The 16,679-nt window shown below is 37.8% G+C and overlaps 1 protein-coding gene across 2 annotated transcripts in view; it reads right to left on the bottom strand.

The window, feature by feature from the left end:
- The window catches only part of CNST (consortin, connexin sorting protein), a 73,152-nt gene that overhangs the window by 31,988 nt on the left and 24,485 nt on the right, over nt 1-16,679 (bottom strand). For both annotated transcript variants that reach the window (XM_006188108.3, XM_014562129.2), the window contains exon 3: nt 6,764-6,969. In XM_006188108.3, coding sequence (XP_006188170.1) covers nt 6,764-6,969 — 206 coding nt within the window. The remainder of the gene's footprint in view (nt 1-6,763; nt 6,970-16,679) is intronic.

Genomic DNA, 16,679 nt, shown 5'->3' with positions numbered 1-16,679 from the left:
AAAGAATCTGACTGTAGGCACAGGACACATTTCCGAAGTCACTTATCATAAGCAAAGCAAATAGACATTCTTTGGTCCTTGTATAATTTTATTCTTCTTATTCTATTTCAAGTTAAAGCAAACATCACTGTTTCATTAGAGCTTAGAACTAAGAACTCTAAAGAATGAGGGAAATGCTATTGAGTTTTATAAAGGTATAACATAAGTGAATGACTTTATCAAAAATTAAAAAGTTGAAATATGTATCATATGAGATCTTAAAATTCATTCATTTCATATCTATTTCACAAACTACCCTATGGGATGCTGACTTTTCATTCTCTTTTGATATTCCAGAAAATGCTGGACAAAGTACTAATAGTTCAGCAATGATGTCTGGAATATATATAAAGTGCTGTACAGTGTAAGGGGCACTGGATGGGGTGGTGGGGAGGAGGGAGTGGGGTCCAGAGACTCAAGATCTGGTCCCAGTTGAGGCTTATCGCTTAGGAGATTCACACTGTGTCACCTTTAAATTTAAAAATTCTTTGATTCTAAAAACTTCAGGGTCTTTTATTTAGATACAGCATTCTATAAATAGAACAACAAAACCAAAGTATTCATTGAGAAATATTTGCATAAATTGACTCTTGTCAGATTTATAATATTTTATTAAGTGCTTTACTCTTTCAGTTTTCACTGATTTTTACTAAGTCTCTAGTGGAAAAGGTACTCTGTTTATAGATCACTATCTCCAATTTTCCAGGTAGGTGCCAATGTAAAGAGCAATAAAGCACTTGTCAAACCTCTAAGCTAGCAACAAAAGGAATGTTTTTCCTCAAGTTTCACAGTGGAAAAAAGAATACTTTTAAAGAAAAATATTTCCTAGCTTAAAATTTATTCTATGTATCTAATATTCTTCCAGGAGCAATACAGCAATATAGAAGGACTCAATCACCTCTTTGTAAATTTTCAGTGAAATCAATTAGCTTTCAGGTTTCTGTGACAGTTCTAGTACTGTAAGTGCAGCTATAAAGACAGTCATGAAACTCACTGCCTTAAAAGTAAAAGGCATTTCCAGGTGAAAGGCAGCTTGAAAAATAAATACACAGGGCATTTCCCATATAAAAACTTACCCCTGGCAAGTCTAGATTTTTTTTTTTTTTGATGCCCCATATATCTAAATCTGGAAGGTAGCCTGGTAGAGCAGAAAAAACGTGAGGTTTGGAGGTGAATAATCTGACTGTATTCTAGCCAAAGCTTTGCCACTATCAGCTGTAAGACCTTTGACTTGTCATTTCACGTCTCAAGCCTCAGCTTCATTATCTGTAGAACAGGAACAATAATATCTACCACTCTAAGTGATAGGGCTGCTGTAAGGATTAAGTGAGGGAATGTGTCTAGCATAGTGCCCAGCACACAGCAGTAAGTGTCTTATATGGTTTTTGAGTCTGACTCTGGACCAGCAGTGCAAGATGCAGAGTAGAATCATGTGAAGAAGTTAGTTGAAAATCACATTGGGAGAGCAAGCAACAGTTTTAAGGTTATCCTGTTTCAGGCTTTTTTTTTTTTAACCTACCAGGGAACAAAAAAAGGGAATTAGGAAGGTGTAATTTTTTGGCCAATGTCTCACAGAGTGGCTTCAAGGATCCCAGTGGAGCCATTGTCTGCCTGAGTCCGAGACTAGTTTTGGGATAAGCTCACCAAGTACAGAGTACAGCACTTAATGTTTTTCTTCTCACTTCTATATGAAATGCTTCCAAGTTTACGACTTCAGTTATACACTTTAATAACTGTCGCCAAATTAACTCTCCATCTCTACTTCCTTATTTCTGTTAATGGTACTACCATTCTTCCCAACCGGATATCTTAGAGTCATTTCTCTCTGACTTCTTTTCCATCCCCTTTTTACTATCGTCCATCAAGAAGATTTCAAATTCATCACACTCCATTTCCACTGTTACCACCTTAACCTAGATGCTATTCTTAACTAATGCTTGGATTATAAATGTCGTCTTTTACACATGCATATGGTTTAAGGAGTCAAAGAGTTCTTTAAGGTGTGTTAAGAAAGCCCTACCCTTCTTGGGGAAGGGTATAGCTCAAGTGGTAGAGTGCATGCCTAGCATGCACGAGGTCCTGGGTTCAATCCCCAGTACTGCCTCTGAAAAAAAAAATAAGTAAGTAAAATCTAATTACCTCCCCCCTCCCCACTGAAAGCCCTAACCTTCTTGTCCTATTCTACTTTCTTCTGGAGCACTTAGATTTCTTTTGTCTGTTTTTTTTTTTCCCTCTGTATCCCTAAACATTATGTTTATGTTTGCTATTTCTTAATTTTTCAGTTTTAGAAGATGAGGATTGAGTCCTTTGCTCCTCTTCCACACAAACCCTACAAACATACACCACACACACTTTCTCTCACAGACTTACCTACTCCATATTGTTATATTATAGTAATGGGTAGATAAATATTTAATGTTTTCCTTATTATGAATCAAGCCATGTAGTAAACTCTTGTTATTTTTTCTTTCCTGAAAATCTTTTGTTTTCCCTGGAGTGGTTTGGTTTTTTTTGGTATAGTTTTCCATGTTCTTGTCATTATACAACTCTACTCCACCAAGAGTCTAAATCTTCTCTCAATACATTCAGACACAGCAAACTGGAAAATGATATAAAGGTTTCTCCCCAGACCCTTCCAATCTGCTCTAAACAGAATCACTCTCTCCTTCTTGGTACAAAGCTGCCATCTTAGAATCTCCCTTCACCTATCTCCAGGGTAGCAGCCCCAATTTCCTATATCTCACATCTTCCTGGTCCTTGGTTTACTCCCTTGTTTTGGTGGAGGACATCATCCAGCAGCTTCCTGAGAAAGAAGGGAAAGGAAATACCACAGGCCCTGAGGTAGGAATATCCTTGGTAAATCTGAGAAACTGTTAGGAGGCCAGTGTACCTGGAAAGGAGTGAGTAAGGAGGAGAGTTTTAGGAATTAAGGTCTAAGAGGTAACAGAGCTGGATTATGTAGGGTCTTGCAGGCCAAGAATTTTGGATTTTACTCTGGATAAGAAGAGAAGTCAGTACATGGCTTTGACCAGAGAAGTGACATGACCTGATACATTTATCTAGATCACAATGACTGCTGTGTAGAGGAAAGAAAACTAAATGGAAGTAAGGGTAAAGCAGGGAAGTTTCTACAAGCAGTAGACTGCAAGAATCCAGGTGAGATTTGATGGTGCCTTGTACTGAGATGGTGGCAATGAAGGAAGTAAGGAGTTAGAATCTGGATACATATACTGAAGTCGGTCAGCAGGACTTGCTGATTGGATTTGAATGCCAGGAAAAGTGAAGGATGCCTTTAAAGTATTTGGTCCCAGCAACCGGAGGGGTGGAGTTGCCATTTTACCGAAGGGGGAATACTAGGAAAGCAATAGTTTTTGGAGAAAAATCAAAGTTTGAGTTTGGACATCTTAAGTTTGCAATGTGCACGACACTCCTCTGGAGTCTTAGCTAAGAACTGAATCCTGAAGCATTCCAATGATTAAAAATTAGTGAAAATTTGGAGGAACAATTGAGCCAGAGAAGGCATGACTAGTGAAGTAAGATGTAAAAGCCAGAAGTGAGGGGTCCTAAAAGGCAAATAAGGAAAATGCTGCAAAACATGTATGTGATCAATTTGTCAGAGCTTCTAATACCTCCAGTAAGATGAAAACTGAGGACTGATCACTAGACTTGCACAAGTATGCAACATGGAGGTCACTGCCTGCGTTTACAATGCAGTTTTTTCGTAGAGCAGTTGGCACAAAAGCCAGACTGGAGTGAGTTCAAGAGAGAACGGAGGATGGAATGTTAGGTAAGTACAATTCTTATCCAATAAATTTTAACCTGAATCAAAGCATGAAGAAATAATCAGAGACTAATTATGGGACATTTTACAAGAATTCTTGGGCTCTGTAAGTGTCAACGTTATGAAAGTAAAAACAAACAATCAAACAAAACAAAAGGTAGAGGATTGTTCCGGATTACCACAGACTAAAGAATATTCACAACCAAATGCAATGTGCACTCCTTCACTGAATTCTGGATTAGGGGAAAACTTAATTATAAAGAACATCTGTGGAAAAACTTGAGGGAAACTAATACAGGCAGTATATTAAATATTATTAAACCAATGTCTCATTTCTTGGGGTTGATAATGACATTGTAGGCTATGTAGGAGAGTGTCACTGTTCTTGGCAATTTATGTGCAGTGATATGCCTGAACATTACTTTTAAATGTTTCAGTGGAAAATAAACGTTTGGGAGTGGGGGCGGGATATGAAAATTTGGTTAAATGTCAACAACTGACAAATCCAAATGAAAAGCAGAGTATGAGATGCTGGGAATTACTGATTAATGAATAAAATGTCACTCCACTTCTCCCTGATTTGTGACTCCCTTGGAAGGTGTCAGGATATTTTGTATTCTTGGGCTGAGGAAGGCAGCTGTCAGCTGACTCTTGTTGCCCTAACGTCTCAGTTTACTGCAGGCTTCAGCATCTCTTTCCAACAAGCAGTGTTTGACTGAGTGACAGAAATACATTTATAATGCTTAACAGTTATTTGGCTTTTACTGTGTACCAAGTACTATGTTAAGTGCTTTTATGTGCATTATTTCACTAAGTCCTCTACAACTTTATAGAAAAGGAAACTGAAAGCCACTCAGCTTGTTAGTGGTAGAGTCAAAGGCCATACTTTTAAACTACCACTAGACTCTTTAAGCTCCTTTGCCAGGAGAGGAGAGATTGCTGAGGTATTTAAGAAGCATAACCTATGGGACAAAGCATAACCTCAGGGACGTGTTCCTGGGAGATAAGGGTGGAATTTTACTTTGAGACATAAAAAAATCAAATAATCTTCATCTGATCAAGAGTGTTATCATTTCCTGCCTAAAAATATGATTTTCTACTAGAATCTGCTTCAGTTGTAGGATTGCCTATCAGTAGAAAAGAACATTCTTCTTAACTTTAACAATAGCCCAGTGACATAAACTGCTTGAAAAGATCTGACAACATTTGCTATTTCCATCTTTACTCCAAGTGCCTTTTCCCCAATTTTTTACTGAAATTCTACAGAAGAGTTCAAAGAATAGTAAAATCAACAGCCATATATCTTTTGGCAGTTCGTCAATTGTTGATGTTTTGCCAAATTTCCTTTCTGTCTTTCCCTCTATTTTTTCCCACTGAAATATCTTGAGTTGCAGGAATTATGTCGCTTTATTCCTACATACTACTTGCACATGTGTCTCCCAAGAATGAGGATACTCTCCTACATGACTTCAATTCCATTATCAATCTCCAAAAATTAGACACTGATGCAATAATAATATTTAATATATAGCTCATATTCAAATTTCCCCCAAGTTGTCCCCAAAACAGAGGCACTGAATGGGAATTAACAAATTCTAGCTCTAGAATTATAAGGAACCTGTTTTCTGAGGGAGTCTCCATCTCCCCATTTATAAGGATGATGATAATAGCTCTCTAAATTGTTTGGAGAATGAAATAACAAAAGTGTGAATACACTTGACAAACTCAATCCACTGTACAAATTTAAGGAAAACTGAAAGATTAGAAGGCTGCCTTGGTACTGGTGCTTCTCAACTATGGTGACATATACTACATATGTTAGTAACATACCAGATAGAGGTCAAAAAGTAGCACACATTTTCTCACAGGCATTCTTCAAGCCCACCAAGGAGGTAAAACAAATTTGTAAGAATATACGTTTTCCTGCCTTGGTACAAAAGCTATTTTTCTTTTTAAAAATTAAAAATTATCCACTGCTCATTAGAAAAGTTAAATGAAATAGGAGTGAGTGAAATAAAAAGCGAGGCTTTTCCCATTCCCATACACCAATTATTTTCATTTTAAAAGAAAATAAAATGCAGCTCATGAATATCTTAACCTTTTCAGAATTAGCTCTTGTGTAAAAAAGCTTCCTCATCACTATCCTAAAAGCCTTCCAGTCTCCAGGTTCTCCACCTTCTAATTCATCCTCTTAGTCACCAGAAGAGTTATTTTTCTGAAATTCAAATTCTGGCACTCCCATAATTAAAAGCTCCCAGCCCCTAAAAACAGGCCTCTATGCCACAAACTATCCAACTATCCAATCTTAATCCCTGTCTCTTTTCCCCCTGAATCTCCAACAGTGTGCCAGCCATGCCTTTGCAGAGGCGGACCTCTCTCCGTACCAGCTCACTTTGTTCATCTAGTGAGAGCCTATACATCCTGCAAAACCCAACTCAAATGTCACTTCTTTTCCCCTAATGTCCACAGGACAAAGTTAATTACACACTTTGTGTTTTCACTGCTCCTTAAACACATATCTACTCTAACACTTTATATAGACTTCTATAATTATCAACATAACTGTTTCTGCTATTCCACAGTGCCTCTCAGGGATTTGCTCTGTAGGTAATCTGTTTCCCCAGTGTCCAGCTTAGTTTTGTCAACTTATTGGTACTTACTAAGTACTTGCTATAATGACTCTTACTTGTACATGGCTTATTCACTAAATAAAAGAATTCAGCAACTATTTGAACTATAGATTGATTATCCAAGGCCAACGGGTGGCCACCAAATTTGGTGATATACCAAATTTCCCCCAGCCGCTGATCCAGGGTCAGCTTCTCCTGGGCCCACCGATGACATATCGGGTAGAATCAATTACAGAGAACTGAATTTTAGATTATTACAAATATTGGTCCCAGGATTTTAGTGAGGCTGAAAGTGAAGGGTTTAACATGGTACCTGATGAAGGCAAAGGGGAAGTGCTCTTGAATCCAACTCCTCAACTTCACCTCTTATAAGTGAGAACAGTGATTGGAGAACTAGCTTCGGGGCTTCTAGCTGATCATTGGCATTTACTTCTGCAGACTCTTCATCACGAACAGCATGTGGGGCTGCAGGTAGTGTACTTCCTTGCATTAAAGGTATGGTATCTCCTGAAGAAAGTCCTTTGAGAAGTAAATAAAATGCCTATGTTAGAATAAATTTCCATCATGGTAGAACACCTTAAAACAGTTATGCCTGTTAACCACAAAATATTCAAAGAAAACTAATTATACGAAAAAAAAATGCAGAAACCACAAGCTACTCTCCTCCTTAAATTAAGTTTGTGTATCTGACTGCTTCTATTGGCACACAAACTATTTTATGCAGAATTATAATTAAGAATATAAAAAAAAAGAGAGCTAAAGTATGCAAGTTAAAACCTGACTAAAAACTTGATTCTCCCAAAGGAAAAAAGGGAATTAACAATAACCTGAAGTCATGCCTTGCCAAAATTGAAATAGAACTGAACAGGAAGGTAGATGTGTTTATCATATGAAAGGCTAAAGAAGTTAAGCTTTCCTCTCTAAACGTTGATCTGATAACTTCAGAACTACTTCTGGATCTTAGGAGAAACTTTTTTGCTAATAAGAAGTAACACAAACTTGGGGAGAAAAATCAAAGGATAAATGCTGGGCCCACAGCTCCTGAAGTGAGGCACCAAATTTTAAAACTTTAAATGTTATACATTATAACTTCATCATTCACTGAAATCTCAGCATCAGTTTTAATTTTCTTAGGAACTGCTAAACTGTTTTCCTAGAGCTCTATAGGATTTAAACTCTATCTCAACCACTGTATCCTTAAGAGGCTTTAAGGTTTATGCTTTTTTCCTCTTCCATCTCTAAAAGAGAGATAATATTGAGACAGGAGGGAAGGGCGCAGGGCACAGCCATTCAAGGAATGACAGCAATTAAAACCAAAAAAAGATTCAACTCTTGGTAGGCCTTGAGGCTCAAGGTGGTGGGAGATTTGACTTCTAGTAGCCCTTGAGCTGTAATGTATTAGCAGAGTAAATAACATGCCCACAGGTGCCATGACAGTTCCAAGGCTAACCATAAAAGGTCAAACTGTGGCTGGTGGCCCAATTCCTGGGAATCCCAGTCCTTTCCTCAGGGTAATTGGAATGGCCCTCCCACTTGTTAGCGTATGTAGCTACCAAGCCCATAAAAACTGGCACAACGTGCCCTCGGGGCACCCTCCTCTTCGGAGTCAGCCAGCACTCTGTTTGTGGAGCGGTCGACTGAAATAAATGCACAGCCTAAAAGTTGAGAGTTATGTTTTATTTGGCGGACATTTCTGAGGACTTGAACCCCTTTGAGCCCAGGATGACAGCCTCTCAGATCGCTCTTAGGGACTGCTCCAAAGAGGTGGGGAGGAGCTAGGATATATAGGAGTTTTACAACAAAGACCAGATAGTCAGAGCATTAAAAGATGATTTGTTAACCTGAAGAAAATCAGACATCTCAAGTTAAAGAATTTAGCGCTTTTCTATGAATGGGAGGAAGCAAACATTTGGGCTCACTGAACTCATTCCTTTGACAAGCATCCAGCTATCTAGGGCCTGTATCCTGTCCTTTCTTATTCTGAGTCCCCTCAGAGTGCACCATTGCAGGGTGGCTGCAGGCTTGTCTTCACTGGAGGTGGCAGCAGCTGCTGATGACTTGATGGTTTCAGCAATCTTTGTTTACCGATATGGTTTGCAGTTATTTTTCATTCACAGTATCTACTTTTACTTTAACCTGAGCACCCAACCCCCACACCTAGTGGCCTTTCTCTTGCCTTCTGAAATGGCCTACACACTATGCAGTATGTATCCCTCTAAATAAATTTACCTTCAACCAACTGGCTCGCTCTTGAATTCTTTCCTGCACGAAGCCAAGAACCCACACTTGGTGGGGCACGTCCCTCCTCTCGCCCCACATCCGTTTTTTTCTAAATCACTACCAGCCATCTTGGCTGAAAGCTCCCCTCTCGAGCACTTTTCTTACCTTCTCCCTGCTAGAGTGCTTTCCTTCCTTTTCCTCTTTTGAGAAATAAAGCAATTTTTCCACTTTTCCCCCCGTCTATGCTGCAAAATCCTTCACATCCAGAGGCAAGGACCTACACTTTGGTGGGCCTCCTCACTTAGGATATCCGCTAACAGCATGTTAAAACTCTTGCCCTCCCCACAGCTCAACAGCAGTCTTTTTCTTTTTTTTTTTTTCTTGTATATACATATTTTTATTGAAATACAGTCATTTTACAATGTGTCAGTTTCTAGTGTACAGCATGCTTCAGTCATACATGAACATATGTGTATTTGTTTTCATATTCTTTTTCATTATTGGTTATAAGATATTGAATATAGCTCCCTGCACTATATAGTATAAACTTGTTGTTTATCTACTTTATACATATTAGTTAGTATCTGCAAATATTCCTTCTCACCCTCTTCCTCCCCTGTTAAGTTTGTTTTCTATGTCTGTGAGTCTGTTTCTGGTAATCAGTTTCTAATAAATGAAATGGCAGAAGTAATGGAAGGTCTCTTTTAAAATAAGGTCCTAAAAAAGTGTGCCTTCTAAATGGGGTACTCTCTCTTGGATCGCTAGCCCTAGGGAAAGCCAGCTGTTATGCGGTAAGGCAGCCCTGTGGGATGAGCCACAGAGGGAGGGACCGAGGCCTGCCAAGTACCATGTGAGTGGGCTTGGAAGCAGATCCTCCAGCCACAGTCCAAGCCTTGAGATGACTGCAGGCCTTACTAACACCTTGTTCATAATCTCATGAGACTTGAGTCAGAGGCACCAAGGTAAGCCACACTCAGATTTTGGATTCACAGAAACCATGATAATAAATGTTCGTTGTTTTAAGACGCTGAAATTTGGGGAAATTTGTTATGCAGCAAAAGATATTACATAGACAATGCAAAATTCTTAAATTATCTGCTTTTTTATTATATTCTGTTGTTCCTGTCCCCTACATTTTCGTGTTTTCAATTGCAACATACCATGCCCAATACTCCTAGAAATGGAGCAGTCTGTTGGAAAGAGCTAGTGGAGGGCAGGGTGCACATTTCCACCATTCTAGCTATCAGATTAGGGTAGCTTCTAGAAAGAGGTGATATGTTACCCCAAACTATCAACCCCTAACTGAGCTTTCCACTAAAGGGTTCTCTATCATTAACAGAATTCCCAGGGATCATACTTCAAGCTCATCTCTTACCAACCTCCAAATAGCTCTATCCATTTAATACACATTTGTGTCAGTTTCAAAGAAAGCAGTGCTTCACCCTACCCCAAGGCATAACTCCCAGAACTGACTTCAAGTACCACGCACTCCTGCCATAATTTTATCATTTAATGCCTGCCTTTGCACTAAACTCCATAAAAAGTCCATGAGGTAAGGACAAGATCTATCTTGTCATCACTGCAGGCACTGCACTGAGTACCTGGCAAACACTTAACACAGTAGAAAATCAATAAAAGTTGGTGAATTACCATCACTATTATTAACTGTTATCCAGAGAACCCTCACTGTTCAGCTGGAGAATTTGGATTCCGCTGCATGGAAAACAACTGGCTCATTAGGAGCCTCAGATTCACATCCTAATTCTTACCCCCTCCCCTGCAAAGATGGATATGGCACTTTCTACATTAAACCTTAACTTCCTCACTTGTAAAAATTAAGGGGTTAGAACACGTAGTTTTAGGACCCTTTCTCACTCTCTCAAATCTAAATCTTTAGCCAAGACCATAGTCCCGAGACCTAGACCAACAGCCTGTTGAACATGTCCACTTAAATGTGACTAAGAGAATCCAAACACATGCCCCCAAATCACCACTGCCTCCCACCCTCTTCTCCCCAGACTGCTTTGTTTCCTGTATTTCCACTCTCAGTAAGTGGCATTATCATGGATCTGACAATCCAACAACTGAGGATTATCCTGTACTCTTTTTTCATACCTAACCTATGATCCAGTCTAGTTAATTCCACTTCCTTAATAACTCTGAATCCACTTACTTCCTTCCAGCCCCACAGCTCTATTTCCTCAGTACAGATCACCAGCACTCTTTGCACAGATTATTGTGAAAGCCCTTTAATGTGTTGCACTGCCTCTAATTTTGCACTGTTCTAACCCGTTCTCCACAATGGATTGAACAATCTTTCTAAAAAATACAACTCACATCATGTCACTTTCTTGCTCCAAACCTGCTGAGAAGGCCCATAACTGCTTATTATAACACAAAAAAAATCTTTTTTTTTTTAACTTGAAGCAATTGCTTTTATTTATTTGTCTCTTTGTTTTAACTGAAATACAGTTACAATGTATCAATTTCTGGTGTACAGCACAATGTCTCAGCCATGCATATACATACATATATTTGTTTTCATATTCTTTTTCATTAAAGGTTATTACAACATATTGAATATAGTTCCCTGTGCTATACAGAAGAAACTTGTTTTTTAAAATCTATTTTTATACATAGCGGCTAACATTTGCAAGTCTCAAACTCCCAAATTTATCCCTTCCCACTCCCATTCCCCCAGTAACCATAAGATTGTTTACTATGTCTGCAAGTCTGTTTCTGTTTCGTAAATGAGTTCATTATAGTGTCCTCTTTTTTTCCTTTTTTAAGGTTCCACATATAAGTGTTATCCTATGGTATTTTTCTTTCTCTTTCTGGCTTACTTCATTAGAATGATAATCTCTAGGTCCATCCATGTTGCTCCAAATGGCATTATTTTATTCTTCTTTATGGCTGAGTTGTATTCCATTGTATATATACCACAACTTCTTTACCTAGTCATCTGTCAACAAACATTTAGGTTGCTGCCATATCTTGGCTACTGTATATAGTGCTGCTGTGAATGAGTGCATGTATCTTTTCGGATTAGAGTTCCCTCCAGATATATGCCCAGGCATGGGATGGCTGGATCATATGGTAAGTCTATTTTTAGTTTTCTGAGGAATCTCTGTACTTTTTTCCATAATGGCTGCACCAAACCACATTCCCACCAACAGTGTAGGAGAGTTTCCTTTTCTCCACACCTTCTCCAGCACTTATTGTTTGTGGACTTAACACAAAAAAATCTTTTATAATCAGAAACTTGCTAATCTTTTGAGCCTCAACCTCTCTACTGCTCTACTCTCTACTATTTCCCCTAGATTCATTTTTCCCTTTTATTCTGCTCCAGCCAAACAGAATATTGACAGTTGCCAAACACAAAGTGCTGTCTTCTTGTTTTCTAGGTTTTAATCCATGATGTGCCTGAAACCAGTAATGTCCTTTCTCTCCCCTTTATCTCCATCTTCTTTACTTGGCTAGCACTTACTTGTCCTGCCTCAGCTCAGATATCAGTTCCTCCTGCAAGCCTTTCATAACCCTCCTAGGACAGTGTATTTCCACAGTCATGTGCTTACTTAGTACCAGTCATGACTCCCATCTTGCTAGACTACACTTGTTAGTTACTTGGTTCCTGCCCTCACACATAAAACACTCAAAGGCAAGCTCACCAACAGTTTTATAGTGCCTGGCATACAATAAGTATCTGTTGACTTAATAACCTTGTATGGTTGTACAAAATAAGATAAGAAAACTATTTTATAAAGAGGAGAATTCGTCTATCATGCAAAGTCAACTAGTCTATCTTAATTAAAATCTTTTTGTGGTAGGCAGAATAATGACAGAAACAACCATGTCCCAATCTTCAATCCTATAAATATGTTAGATTACACTGCAAAAGGGAATTAAGGCTGCAGATGGAATTAAGTTTCCTAATCAGGTGACTTAAAAAGGGAGATTATCCTGAATTACTGGGTGGACCTAATACAGTCACAAAGGTTCTTAAACATGGAAAAGAAAGTCAGAAGTTATCGACATGCCCTTGCTAGCTTTGAAAAGAGAGGAAAGACACCACAAGAGGAGAAATGCAGGCAGCCTGTAGAAGGTGAAAAGGGTAAGGAAGCTGATTTTCCCCTGGAGCCTCCAGAAAAAAACGCAGCATTGTTGACACCTTGATTTTAGCCCAGTGAGACCTGTGTTAGATTCCTGACCCATAGAACCGTAAGATAATACATTTGGTTTTGACCCACTAAATTTGTGGTAATTTGTTATATCAGCAATAGAAAACTAATACACAATTAATATTGTTTTTTTTTTAAAGTTAATTTTGGCTAGTGACCTTAAAAGTCCCTTCTGATTCTAAAAGTATTCAAAACTATATAAACCAAGAACTCTTATTATTACATAGAGAACTGCTAACTTTCAGAATTGATACTGTCTGTCTTCACCGGTCAATCCCTTAACGAGGGAAGAGTAAAAAGACAGGCAACTGTTTCTACAGGTCACTTTCCAGAGAAATTTTAGTTTAAAAGGGCTGAAACATTTTCTAGGAGCAGAGATAAGGTAAACCAGGACTTCAGAATTATGGAAGTTTAGTGTATAGTCTGTAGAGAGTTAAATTGTGTCTTTACCTGCCTAACTGACAGAAGGGGTTACAACCCCCAAATATCAACCCCAGCACCAATCATTCTTCTTACAGGAATTTAGCTAGGCTTTTACATTTCTAAATTTGAATGCATTTAGGGTATACACACTTCTGTTCACCATAGTTCATGTCAATCTGAATGATCTCAATCCTGGCCATGACTACCAGTATATAAATCACTCAACTGGCTCCAACAGGCATTCAAGTTTAGAGGCCAGGTATAAAGGTTCTGCTACAATCAAAGCCAGATATGTAAGATGAAAATACGCCTTGAGGATTCATACTTACGGCATTACAGGTTATGACTGTAGACATCAATTAACATTCCAGCAGACCTGTTACAGCTAATATTAAACTAGGATGGCACTGGAAGTATGTTTTTAGAAATGTACCTTATAGGAGAGAGGCAGGGTTAGGTAAACTTGAACATAGAGTATTAACAAGATTCCAAGAGCTAAGAAAGATACTGACAAAAGAGGTAAGATGGGCTTAAAGTCAAACTAAACCAAGTACTTAATTTTGTTGAATGTTGTTCCTAGTCATGCCACTTAAAAATCATCTTGTGACATACATAAAGGAAGACAGCTACCATTAAAAGCACCTATTTCATGCTGGGTATTTTACAAAGTGCTTAACAAACAGCATCACTCATTCTAAGGACAATCCTGCAAAACATGTGGGATCAGCCTACCTTCAGACTAAGAAAGAGGCTCAGGGAAATGAATTATTTTTCTAAGGTCCCACAGATGGCAACAGGCAGAGCCAAAATTCAAACCTGAAGTCTTTTCTCACTACACAACCCTAACTCCAAGCCACCGACCCATTTCCAAGGTTTGTTTCCCTCTAGCTTTCATGTCATCCTTGTCACCTCCCAGCTGGCCACACTATGAAGGCCTGAGTGGAAACAAATCAGGGCAACGAATAGTGGCAAATCAATCTGGAAAGGTCTTCCTTCCTCAGTTTTCATGTGCTGTCTATCTCTGGCTTCCTGTCATTTGCTGAACTGTGTTGTCAACTGCTTAGATACTATGGTGACTGAATAAATGTCCATATTGTTATGGTACCCATTAGACACTTAATCTGAACTTGTTTCTTACAACCATACAAAATTTATGAGCTAGTGGCTGCCATAGGCTTGGGGGGAGGGATGAACAGGGAGTGATGCTAATGGGTACAGAGTTTCTTTTAAGAGGAGGATAAAATGTTCTAGAATTAGATACTGGTGATGGTTGCACAACGTTGTAAATATACTAATGCCACTAAATTGTACACCTCATAAAGGTGAACTTTATGGCATGTAAATTATATCTCTACAAAAAATTTGTGGCTATAATTAAAGAGTCAAAGTGTTGGAGAAGTTGTGGAAAAACTGCAGCCCTCATATATTGCTGCTAGGAATGTAAAATGGTGTAGCCACTTTGGAAAACAGTTTGACAGGACCTTAAAAAGTTAAATATAGAGTTACTTTATGATCCAGTAATTCTATTTCTAGGCATATATAACCAAAAACAAACAAAAAAACCCACTGAGATACACCCACAAAAAAAATTTACATGCAATGTTCATAGGAGCATTATTCATTATAGTCAAAAAGTAGAATCATTTCAAATGCTCATCAACAGGTAACAAATGAAATGTGGTATATCCATGAAACAGAATGTTATTTGACCATAAAAAGGAATAAGGCACTGATAAATGTCAGCATAGGTGGATCTTGAAAATATGCTAAGTGAAAGAAGCCAGTGATAAACGACCATAAATTGTATCATTCCACTTGTACGAAATGTTCAGAGTAGGCAAATCTATAGAGAAAGACAGTGATTAGTGGTTGCCTAGGGCTGGGGTGGCTCGGGAAATAGGGACTAACTGCTAATAGGTTTTTTTTTTGTGGTGGTGAAAAAGTTCTAAAACTGACTGTGGTCATGACTGCACAGCTTTGTGAATATACTAAAAATCACTCAATTGTACACTTTAATATATGAGTGAATATATGGTATGTGAATTATATCTCAATCAAGCTGTTAAAAATGTACTGGATCATTATCATTTGATTTTAGGATATTTACCTGAAGCTATGCTAGATTTAACTGTACTGAAAATGATGTAATGCAGTTTTGAAATCCTGTTGAACTTATCAAAGAGATTCAATTCCTTTCAGGAAAAAACTTTTTTGTAAAGTAATAACAACTAGACTTCCCTGGGGCCAAGTTAAGGCTTTAGCAGGTCTATAGGAATTCTTATTTCTGTCTCCAGAAAACTAGTAAACATGATGTCTCCTACTACTATTGCTCCATTTTTTTTCCCACCAGTACTAGCTTTTGGATACATGAAAAATTATTACAAATTAAACTAGGTAAGGAAGCATTAATACTGAATAAATTCACCTTAATGTATGTTTCCAAAACAATGTTGAGAGGACGCTCATCTACAAAAAAATTATTTCTGGTTTGGAATTGAATATTATGTTTTATAAGTCATTTTGTTTCACATTTGAGAAGCTATTCTATTATTAGAAAAGTACTTATCTGCAAAATTTTGAAACTTCCATTTACTTAGGATCTTAGAATTAAATAGTACAGAAGAATAAATATGCACATGTCTAATCTCTAACCATACTCTGCATTATTAGCTTTGACATACAGAATGGATTAGCAAGAAACAAGATGGGAGACATCTTTAGGAGACCTATACAGTACTCCAGCTAAAGATGATGATTAAAACCAAAGAAGAATGTACCAGTGTGCCCCTTACATATGAAAAATTACAGACACACTAGAGGTGAAACACCAAATTTTAATCAACTTTATATATGCCATCTCTATTCAGAAATCTGAGAAATTCACAGCTCAAGAAGGAATTTTATAGTTATATGTAGATGAACATCGTCATTACACAGATGCATAAACTGAAGTATAGAATGTTTAAGTCTCACCAAGTGACCCAGAACCAGAAATAAGATTCGAACTTAGGTTCCTACTTCAATTTTCTTATACTCTTAAACTCATTTTATTAAACATACATTAATTTTTAAAATAATCTGTATAAAGACTACCCATAAGTTTTATAAATCACAAATTTCAAGTGCATTAGGGGATAGTAATTCTACACATATGTGCTCACTGGATAGTAAGTACTAGATAACTTTAAATTACATAATCACACCTAGGGTAACTGGAATAAGGTCATGGAAGGAAGAAACAAAAGGAGCCATGAATCTTGAAGCTATGATTGACCATACATAATACATATGCAACTAGGTCTCAGTTCTTAAAAACATCACAAGATCAGATTAGAGCAGAACAGTCAAATAGTCCTTGGATTATGGTTACAAAATAAATCAATTTATATACAAATAGCACTACTGATG

The sequence above is a fragment of the Camelus ferus genome, chromosome 23, assembly GCF_009834535.1.
Source record: "Camelus ferus isolate YT-003-E chromosome 23, BCGSAC_Cfer_1.0, whole genome shotgun sequence".
Lineage (NCBI taxonomy): Eukaryota > Metazoa > Chordata > Mammalia > Artiodactyla > Camelidae > Camelus > Camelus ferus.
This window is presented reverse-complemented; position numbering and strand designations above follow the sequence as displayed.